This window comes from Watersipora subatra, chromosome 2 (genome assembly GCF_963576615.1).
Source record: "Watersipora subatra chromosome 2, tzWatSuba1.1, whole genome shotgun sequence".
NCBI lineage: Eukaryota > Metazoa > Bryozoa > Gymnolaemata > Cheilostomatida > Watersiporidae > Watersipora > Watersipora subatra.
This window is the reverse complement of record NC_088709.1, coordinates 49402332-49413498: the sequence shown is the minus strand read 5'-3', so window position 1 is coordinate 49413498 and position 11167 is coordinate 49402332. Positions and strand designations below refer to the sequence as shown.

General features: G+C 36.2%; 1 protein-coding gene across 1 annotated transcript; it reads left to right on the top strand.

Annotated features, from left to right (window-relative positions):
- Positions 1-545: 545 nt before the first annotated feature.
- On the top strand, positions 546-10061 carry LOC137388284 (uncharacterized protein C3orf20 homolog). Its single transcript, XM_068074775.1, has 8 exons — positions 546-816; positions 2355-2448; positions 3127-3299; positions 4911-5037; positions 5582-5783; positions 6900-7042; positions 7304-7465; positions 9629-10061. The coding sequence occupies exons 1-8, from the start codon at positions 546-548 to the stop codon at positions 9741-9743; spliced, it is 1287 nt and encodes a 428-aa protein (XP_067930876.1). The 3' UTR covers positions 9744-10061.
- Positions 10062-11167: the final 1106 nt, after the last annotated feature.

The window sequence follows — 11167 nt, the reverse complement described above, 5'->3', positions numbered from 1 at the left end:
GCTTCATATCCAGGCATGTCAGTCGCTAATATCCAAGCATGTCAGTTGCTAATATCCAAGCATGTCAGTTGCTAACATCCAATCATGTCAGTTGCGAATATCCATGCATGTCATTTGCTAATGTTCAGTCATGTCAGTTGCTAATGTCTAGGCATGTAAGTTGCTAATATCCAGGCATGTCAGTTGCTAATATCCAGGCATGTCAGTTGCTAATATCCAAGCATGTCAGTTGCTATTATCCAGGCATGTCAGTTCCTAATATCCACGCATGTCAGTTGCTAATATCCAGTCATGTCAGTTGCTAATATCCAGTCATGTCAGTTGCTAATATCCAGGCGTGTCAACTGCTAATATGCAAAGCATGTCAGTGGCTAATATCCAAGCATGTTAGTTGCTAATATCCAGGCATGTCAGTTGCTAATATCCAGGCATGTCAGTTGCTAATATCCAGGCATGTCAGTGGCTAATATCCAAGCATGTTAGTTGCTAATATCCAGGCATGTCAGTTGCTAATATCCAAGCATGTCAGTTGCTAATATCCAAGCATGTCAGTTGCTAATATCCAGGCTTGTCGTATTTCATATTATAGGAATCTCGTAGATGAATGGCTTGATGTATATAGGATTGCTCTTGGAATTGCCTCCCCTCAGTTAAAAAATATGAAGACATCAGTAGACTGGTCACGACAAGGACTGCACACTGCTAAATCTCTTCCACCCAGTATTATGAACAACAATGCTGATGAGTTGGCCTCTACACCTATACCTAACATTGAAGAAGTCGTTAAGTCTCCTCGCATACCTTCAGCTCCATCAGGTATTGCTCTATCCTGGCACTTTCGTATTTCTCTGCTATTTCCTGCTGGTCATGCGTTTTCAATTTTGTGCATTTTAGTAACTATTTATGTCTTTCCTTTGGCCTAGAAATTCAAATAGAGTCTATCTGATCATTGAGATGTGAGCATGGGAGTAGGTAGTCTGGGAATAATATGTTAATAATGTATATGCACCGTGGAAATGTTATGTTACCACAGTGCATATACTGTGGAAGGAACATGTATGCATTGTGGAAATAACAACTTACCACAGTGCTTACATTGTGTAAGTACTGTGTTACCATTAAACATGCATGGTTAGAGTCTGATGTTATCCATATTCATTTATTATGCGATTGTGATGTTGCCACTCTGCACAGTTTAAGTTCTATGTTGCCACTGTGCATGCACTGTTGGAGTACTATGTTACCACTGTGCATGCGATGTCGCAGTACTACGTTTTCACTGTCCATGCACTGTGGGAGTACTATGTTGTTACGATTTCACTGTAGAAAGACTATGCTAGCAAAGTGTGAGCATCAGTATATATTGTATTACAGAGACTGAAGAAGGTATCACGCATTTCAGGATTTTATAATAAAGCTATCTCTAACCAAGCTCTAATAAACATGAATATTCATAATGTGATAGTATAGTGTGCATCTTTCCCTTCTCTAACATTACCTGTAGCTTGCTAGGCTATTTCATATGGTATTAGAAATGATTAGTATAGTTCCAGGTTACAGTTAGCGTGTGTCTTGTTCAGACCTTTCTTGCCGCTTCTACTTGCTGGTACCTGCTAGGCATGTCACTTTCGCTTTTGATCAGCGTGACAGTCTGCATGCAGAGCATCCTTATTGGAGTTGCTCTTGCCTCGCTTTCTAAATGTTCACTTGTCTAGACTTGCCGACTTTTGATCTTTGTTGAGACACTTGAGAGTTTATCAGAAGACCTGTATCAGAAATAAATAGGAAATTAGTAGAACTTATAAACTGGAATAAACTATCAGCCATAAATATCAGTAAAAATCATAGAGCAGAAATTAGGTAATTACATAAAAAGAGGTTGGTAAACCCCAACACCATTAGGGAGGTGCTAGGAAGTTGCCCTGATTGGTTTAGTGCCAAATAAGCTTTTTGTTTGTTGACTTGAATACTTACTACTCCACGAGAGGGAATGTGGTAGCATATACAATACCACACAGAAGAGTTGCAACAGTTTCTGTTATAAATCTCTCATACTTATCTTGAAATTTTCTTCTGTGTTCCAAAAGCAAATGATATCTCCAATCTCAAATGTGACTAAGAGGCACTGTTCAGCTGATTAGAGACTGTGTACCATGGAAAAATTTAGGGAGGCAGCTGACTATTTACTCTCATGAAACCAATATTATCGTATATATACAACAATTATATTGGTTTCAATATATAAAGTATATTCTTGGGAACACCAGCCTTATATGACTCCAAAGGAGGTACTCAATGGCTATTAGATATGTTTATTGTTTGGTAGGCATTCATGAGTGCCTAATTTTTTTTAGGTTTTGGACCATGGATTCATTCGACAGATATAATCAAGGAGTTGTCTGCTACTCCAAGGTTGTCAGCCCGTGAAAAAAGCTCTTCTAATACTCTGTAAGTCACCCCTTATCATTACTTAAAGCAAGTAGTTTTATTATATATTCTTTTTGAATTGTCCTGTTTTACTTATCTTCTGTTTTAATCGAAGTCATCAGAAGACCTGTATAAAAACAGAAAATAGGTACGCCTCAAAAACTGGTATAAATGGAAGTGTGAGCCATTAATATCAGTAAAAATCCTTGAGTAGGAATTTGATAGCTACATAGACTGAGGTTGGTAAATCCTAACACGTCTAAGGATGCTGTGTTGCGACGGACAATCGGTGAAGTTTAGATGCTAGCTTAGAAAACTATTGCTAGGGTTTAAATGTGGTGGGATTAAAAGTAGTGGGCGGAGATTGTAAAAGACAGCTTTTCCATTAGATTAAAGCAAGATAAAGTTATTATATAGAAATAGAAAGAGGTTTGAGACCTGGCTGTAACTTGAAAATGGCTATGTTGATGTACTGATTTTAATTATTATTATTATTACTACTATTGTTGTTCGCAGTAGTAAGAGACCACCTGATGCCATGTAGAAGACTATGACGGGACCTCCTTTGATAAGAATGCTTTATTCACCCACCTCTCTGGTTTGCAGTTTTACAGGGAGGGTGTGCAGTACACCCTTTGTGATTCTAAGTGTCACAGCTAGCGAAGTTGAAGTTAAAATGTGTTATTGTTATATTAACAGGCGTCAGTCCAAAAGTGGAGGCACCCATGTTAAGCTTCCCTTGCAAAAAGAACAAAGTACATTATCTACCGATACACCCAAACTTCAGGGTCTCATGTCAGAGTGGACTGTCGCTAACCACTATCAATGCCCAGTTGTTTTGCGGCAGCAACTTCTGGGTTGCACCATGTCAGGTGAACCACTTTACAATATCTTGATGTTTTGCCAGAGTTGCAATGTCTGCTTTAACCAACTAGTTTTGTATCTGACTAGTTTTATAACCCGTCCACGAGAACATATTCACGTACAGCAAGAGGTTTATTGAGAGTTGTCTTTCATTCTGTAAAACAACTCCAAGTATGCAGTCTACTGAAATCGTTGCGCTGATTGGACTATGCATACACATATGCAATCATACATGTCAATAATGTTGGGGAGAATAATGTAAATCTGCAAAATGTTTTACATCTAGTAGAAAATGCATCAGTCCCAAACCACTCAAACTGGAGTTGTCTTATTTTTGTAGAGAACTGATAATGAAATTGACATTGCTAGGCAAACTGAAGTTTTTCAAACTAGCAGTATTATAAAATTTTGCATCTTTCAAGAAATTCTACAAAATATTTTGCTATTGCACTGCTGAGCTTTTGTCAGCATTTATTGAATGGAGACTTCTACATGCTTAAAACACTAATCATGGCTCACCAGTTCTTGTCTATAGCCTGTGTTTTGACATGGTATATACAAACAGTGCAGCAGCAATGTGAATATGTTGATAAAATTTATTATCAGTAAAATTTACATGTATAACAGCACAGACAGTATGATGCCAAGGCAGATACAGCATTAGCACCTTACAATAATAAAACATAATGCCGACATGATAACCTTTTTGCCGACCATAAACTGCTGAGCAAACACGGCTCCGGCTAGAACCGGCCAGAGCTGCTACTAAAAGCATGTCTAAATAAAGGTGAATGAGATGGTGTGCTTTTTTGTTATATACCCTGCTCTCTTTCTTCTCACCGTCGCCTATCGCAACGCTCGGAGCACTGTTGCAAGTTCTGTAGTTCTGTAGTACTCGTAGCTAGAAAAAGGTCAAAGTAACTCATCTGCGGAAGGAAATGAACATGTTCACTATCATGAACAGTGGCTAATCCAAAGTTTTCAAGTAGTGGAGATGTGGCCATTCACAGACCATCCAACATTGAATGAGAAGTACTTTCCTTTTTGAAGTAGAAACTTAGTAGGTAAAACGCAGTAGCAGTACCCGCACAAGTTTGGTAGTAGCTGCAGTTCTGTAGTACTCGTAGCTGGAAAAAGTAAAAGTAACTCGTCTGTGGAAGAAAATGAACATGTTTACTATCACCAACAGTAGCAAATCCAACGTTTCTAAGTAGTGAAGGTGTGGCAATTCATAGACAATACAACATTGAATGAGAAGTACTTACCTTTTTGAAGTAGAAGTTCAGTAGATAAAACGCGAAAACAATTGTCTAGGTGGCCGCAAAAAACAAAAGTTTACGTGACCTTCCTTGCACGCGTAAATATCAATATTTAATAGTAAATATTAATTACATGTAATTTACTACTCATTAATTTATTTAATGAGTAGGAAATCTTAATTTTATTAATTTATTTACTACTCATATTAATTCAGTTTGCTTTGTACGACCGAATCGAAAAAAGAACAACCGCTCTATAAGGTGTACAAACACTCACAAATATACAGACTGATTTTTTGCCATTTATGTAGTAGATTATATAGTAGATTATGTTTTAATCTTGTTATACATGTACTTTAGGAAGTCACAATATATGCAGATGTACACGGAGACGGGTTCCTTACATTACGGATGTTGAACTGGAAACGTTCATTTCGAAAGTAGTGCCAAGAAAACAGCTGATTGTTCTCTCAGTTGTCTCCTCGTTGTAAGTTGTCTTGTAACAGTATATTGTGTTTTCACTGTAAGTTGTTTCCTCCCTATAAGTTGTTTTCTCATTGTAAGCTGTTTTTTCACTGTAAAATGTCCCATTACTGTAAATTGCCTTCTCACCGTGAGCTGTTTTTATTTTGTACTGTGTCTCCTGCCTAACTAAAGCAACCTTTTCTCTTAAGCTACATACAGTACCTTAGATCTCCAAGTTGCCTTCTTACAACTTGTTTTTCTTGGTAAGTTGTCTTCTCCTTATAAAGTGCTAGTTCCTTAAACTTGTTTCTCTATAAGTTGTCTTCTTCCCATAAGTCATCTCCTCTCTGTAAGCTGTTGTCTCTATCTCAAAGTCTTCCATTTTATGATTTCACTTTTTCCTCGCATAGCCTACTGTTTTCCATTTATACGTTTTTTAGTTATCTGATCATAATCAATTTTATTCTCTACATCGTAAATTTTACATTCATTAGCGATGATGTTTTTTATCCACGTGTAACGAGCCAGAAACTATTTCAATGTTTGCTGGATATCTTTATTGACAGGTTTCCTGACAAGAATACTGGAGATGAAATGCTAGACAAACTGCATAATGACCGCAATGCCAACCGTGCTCACACATGTATGCAGTCACGTTCAGACCCTTACCGTCTCTTTAGATATGATATGGTGACGGCTTACTTTGACTCTAACCACACCCAGCCATTACTTCTAACCAGACATAATGCTGTACCTGGCATGTTCCTAGTGAGTTTATCTGTGAGCTAAGGCTATAGTAGCTCTTACAATGAAGGAAGCACATAAAACTGTCTCTGTACAACTTCCATTATTCTTAGTTTAACCTGATTTGAGGATCTTTGAGTGTTTATTCATTTTATAAAATAATTTCATGGTAAAGTTGCATATATAGTAGAGGCATCTACAACATAAATAATTTGTTCTGGGAATGTTTACATTATCGGGATTTTATGTTATACAAAAGATAAAATACATGCAACTTGCCGAGTCCAATCTAAGATCTTTCCAAACACGTTTTTGTCTCTTCCAAAATGGCTAGAAACTAAACATAACTTATTTAATTTAAAAACTTGACAGAAACTTTAGTGTTAACGGTTTGTATCGACAAATTTTCATTTTTTCTCATCAATTGCACCAGGTTTAGGGTTGAGGATGCTAATTTGACTATAAGTTAAAGGAAATGCTTTCAATGTCAATTTAAAGGTTCTTTTCATTTTTTATGACAGCAAGGTTTGATGTGCAAAGGAAAAATTTTGCGAAATATTTCATGTCTAAAATAACAAAAAACAAAAATGTTTTTACTATACGTATTTAGTAATGTATTTTATGTCTGTCTGACCGCCCGTCAGTTGTCAGGATCAAAATAAAAGGTAGCGTTCGACGATAGATAGGTTGCGGACTGCAACTCATGACATTCAGTTTGTTATATCGACATTCCAGCGATTGCACCAAAAGATCGCCTCCAGTATTTCTGAATTATTGCACGACTACCTATTTTCTGTGAAATTCTTTACATTATGTGGAATTTACGTTATGGGAGGTATATGGTATAGGAGTGTCTACTGTACCGATGATAACTCAATATAACTGGCTGATTGTCTCGCTGTTTCTGCAGCATTTTAATTTTATATGTTATTTACCATTCAGGCATACAACAGTATTATAAACAGTAACCAGGAACAAATTCAGATCAATATGATCATAACCCAACATTATTGTGTGAAAAATTCTCAACAGGCTGTCTTTGTTTACTTTATTTAACAGTAACAAATATTAACACAAGTGGTATTGGGAGTTGTCTTCTTTTGATTTACCATAGCTCGTGATCTTGTTTTTTTCATTTAGATTTTCCAGTCAGGGCGGCTAATATTTTGTGATCACATATTCAATGGCTATGGAAATGCGCAAAAGGACTTCCAAAAGCAGTTGATGGACACTCGTAAGCTCGCCCTCAAGGGTTTCTGTCTGCCCAGAGATTTCAAGTTCAGGTTATTTCTGTTTTACCTGTCTCTCCCTGTAGAAGCAAAGTGTTTTCTTTGATTGATTACAAGTGATTGCTAATAATAAATCCTCTGTGATTTGGATATCACCACCTTCGTTTTTGTTTATCGAAGAGCAAATGCCTGGGTAACATGCTGATGCGTTGAAGGCCTGTAGAGGCAGTTGGAAATGGAAAAGTTTCCAAGAAATGAGAAGAGAAAGAAAAATATATCAGTAAGTGTAAATTCATCAATTTTAACTTTTTATAGTCCACAAAAGGGAAGAGAGGGCCTGAGGTCTCCGTGGGGTGGGCAGATAGGAGGTGCCGGAGTTGACAAGCATGGCGGTCCTGGTATTACTGTTCCGATGCCCAAAATAGACGATGGAACTCAGTCACCAGATTCTGTATCTACCTTGGAATATCATATCGGGTGAGTCACTATTCTTTTATCTAGTCAATATTCCAGTTTAATCAGTGATTTACGCCTGGTTGTCTAATTGTCACCTCTAGCCTGTAGTTGGTAGCAAAAGGTTGTACCCCTCCCTCTCTCTAATTGTCCAATCAGTGAAGGAACTAAACTTTTGTGTTTGTCTTTCCTCATTCGTTATTTAGAATTATAAAAAGCCTTTTGCCTAACAAAAATTGTTGTTCAAGTCTCGTATTTTGACATAAGTTGGTTGTCTGCAGGAATAGCCACATTTATATCAGTCTGATTACCTAACTTTGCAAGTGGTATAATAGGTTTAATCAGTTAAACTTAGTGATATGATCAACTAGATGAATGTCCTGTGAATTTGAATAACTTATCTGGTAAGATAGTAAAGGCATCTTACCTTTACTAAACTAATTTCAGTGTTTGGGGATGACTAATAAAATCTTTCCGTTACGTGCTAATTAAGATCCAAGCACTTTAGTCATGATTTAGTGAATGTATTAAGTCACTTATGGCTGTTAATGAATAAGCTAAGGGTTAAGATTGTGCCTCTAGATTTACTAAACGATTAGCGATAGCCACGATCGATAGCCTCGAACGATAGCCATGATCGATAACCACATGATTATGACTGAGATTGCTATATTATTAATACTTCTTTGGAATTTTCAAATAGATTATTGAAATATTGAAAAACTTAAATTTTTATGAAATGTAAGAGAATTAATTGCTTTTCTTATGCAGAGCTTCAAAAATTCTTTTCCAAATTCTGCATCTATTGTTAGCAGACGGAATTGTGGAAAATTCCTCATTTGCTATACATTGGCTAAACACATTACTAACTGGTGTCGCTGAAAATGTATCTTCTTTTCTTAAAGATTTTTTGTGCAAGGTTTATTTTATTATGAACAGTTTTGTATTTTCAGTAATTGTTTTTCCTTCAGATGTCTCTTATGTCTGTATAATATTCTTCCTTGGAAAGCTCTCTCTCTTCTCATATGAAATGCTTTCTCCTTCCTTTTCCTCCTAGACACCCCAATTATATCAAACTGTTTATTTCCTCTCGAGATTTCCTATTTTTTCCTTTTTTGAACAAATAGTTTGTCTTCAACCCTGTAATCTCGTTATTGTACAATATCTCATTCCACCATCTCTCTTCTGCCATGACATCACAACACTCATTCCTATCATCAACTCCGTTTTCACTTTTTGGCAGACGTTTTTGTGTTAAAGTCCTTCCCATAGTCATTTTGTCCATCTTTCTCTTATTTTTATTTTTATTATTGTATCATTTTTATTATCACTTATATGTTAATTAAAACAACTCAACACCCAAACCATTTAGCAGAGTGAGGGTAACATGAAATGGAGTAATGAGAAATTCAACAGATTTTAGCTGGTTTTCTTCTGTTATGCTCAAGTGGGGATGCAGAGGATTGCAGTCACATGAATAGGGAATTAGGCTATGTTTATCTTGTTAATTGTTTTATTATGTATAGAGATATACTTATGTCTTTCTACCAAATGAGCAGCAAATAGCCTTAGCACCAGCAGGGAGCAACTTTATTAAGATAGTTGTGTTTGATTTTATTTCAGGCTTAAAGATGTAGTAAAGTTTCTGAGGCGCTACGTACCGTAACCAAGGTGTTATTTTATTCTTTCTAGTTGTAGTGTATTTTGATCAGGAGTCATTATATGACTGCATTCACACTGTCCTATCAGCTTCTCATCGCTGCAGTGGCCATATGTAATGCATCTTCCTCTCTTTTCTCTCACTAATACTGGAATATGGTCTATCAATCAGAAATAATGGTCTTGACCTTGTTTCCTGTGATGTTGTGTAACTGCCTTTTCTTCCTTCTGTATTCTCTTGTTAGCTTATAATCAGATGGTTTGCACTTTTTCATATTTTGCTTTTTAATTCTTCTAGAAGAGCTTTTATGCTCCACACAAATGTTAAACATTTTTACCGTTTGCTCTGTGAATTTTTATTCACAAATGCAGCAGATTAGTGATTAAACTATCCTAAACTGTAGAAATAATTGATTGGAAAATAGCTTAAAGCTTAGAATTTTCAAAACTCATTTTCGTGAGGTTTTTTTAACCTCTTATTTATGTTTGTCCAGTCAGAGATGACTTTTGCAAACTTGTACTTTTCAGAAAACATCTGTCTACTGAGAGAGAAGAAGATGATGTCCACTCATCTAAATCACTAGTTCGAAAGCTGACAAAGAAGTACACGAGGTTCATACCTCCGGCAGCAATTGTCAAATAACTGAATGTTCCTGTGTTTATTATCCAAGAACTCGCTGTTGCTTTCAGATTACAGCAATCTAATATTAAGGTAGTAGATTTTTCATGACAAAACTTACTAACCTGACAAGATTATCTAGCTAAGTTCAGAGCTGAATTGATCCATAAATGCTAGTTTTCTTTGTATTGCAGCAGCTTTTCACAGCTAGCTCTCTTCTCTTACATTCCATGACCATATATGTATTTTTCATTTTCCACCATTCACAGCCAATATAATGTCATGGTTTACTGCTACAGCCAATATAACTCTATTGCTCAGTCTACTATGTATCAATCTATGATTTATTGATACAACAATGCAATTTAATTCATGCACAATTCATTTATCTACTTTGATAGTTTCAACCAATGAGAGCCTAGGAACTGTCAACTGTGTAACAATTTGTAGAAAAGCCCTTGACATGAGGGTTGATAGGGAATGGGTGAATGCTTATTTATACATGTTCTCTATGTCTATGTTATTACCACTAACTGCTTTTGGAACACCTGCATAATGCTCATGATTTCTGTCTCATGCCAACTTAGCTTTTCATATTATCGGCTATTCACATGGGAATACCAAAAGCCTTTTACTATGGAAATACCAAGAGCTTTTCACTATGGAAGTACTTAGAGCTTATACTATAGAAATATCAAGCATCAAAATACTTTAGGTTAAGCATCCGCTAGCTGTTATTTCACTAAAGAGATCTATAGGCATTCATTGAGGCAATTATTCAAGATACTTGTTCAACTGGATTGTTCTGACAGCTTAGGCATGTGTTTGACATTTTGACAGGAGTTTGACAGTTTTGTCAGGAGTTTGACAGTTTTGCCAGGTTTCCTGGCTTGAGTTTTTTGTCTATAGTTTAATTATTTATTTTAGATATTTAGCAGTCCAATTGTCGAAGATTCTATCAAGCATAAGGTTGTGTGCTTTACTCAATCAATGCATCATACCTGCCAACTCTCATGCAATCACCCAAAAAATGAAAATGCGTGAGATTTTTGCCCCAATTTCCACAATTTTATATATACTATCATTGATACATCAATTGCCTCAAAAGCAAATCTCAAGCATTGCCCCACTTTTGGGTTGCAGGCCTGTATCTCATTGACTCAATGAGTTTGTCTTAACAAAATAAATTTGCTCCTCTAATTTGCAACAGGTGGTAGTGCTAGCTGTATGCACGGCATTGAATTGTTAAAATATTCTGCTATTTAGCATAATTTGGCTAGTTTAAATATTTACTATAATAAGAGCTGTGTCTGAAGCAAGCTGAATAATCATTACGTAATACATAATGAACTCCGGTAGTATAGTAAGCATGCTAGCAGCTAATAGTATTTTCACCAGTAAGCTCTTTTTTCAAGTGAGGTCACATAACAGTTTCTTTTTAGGCATAT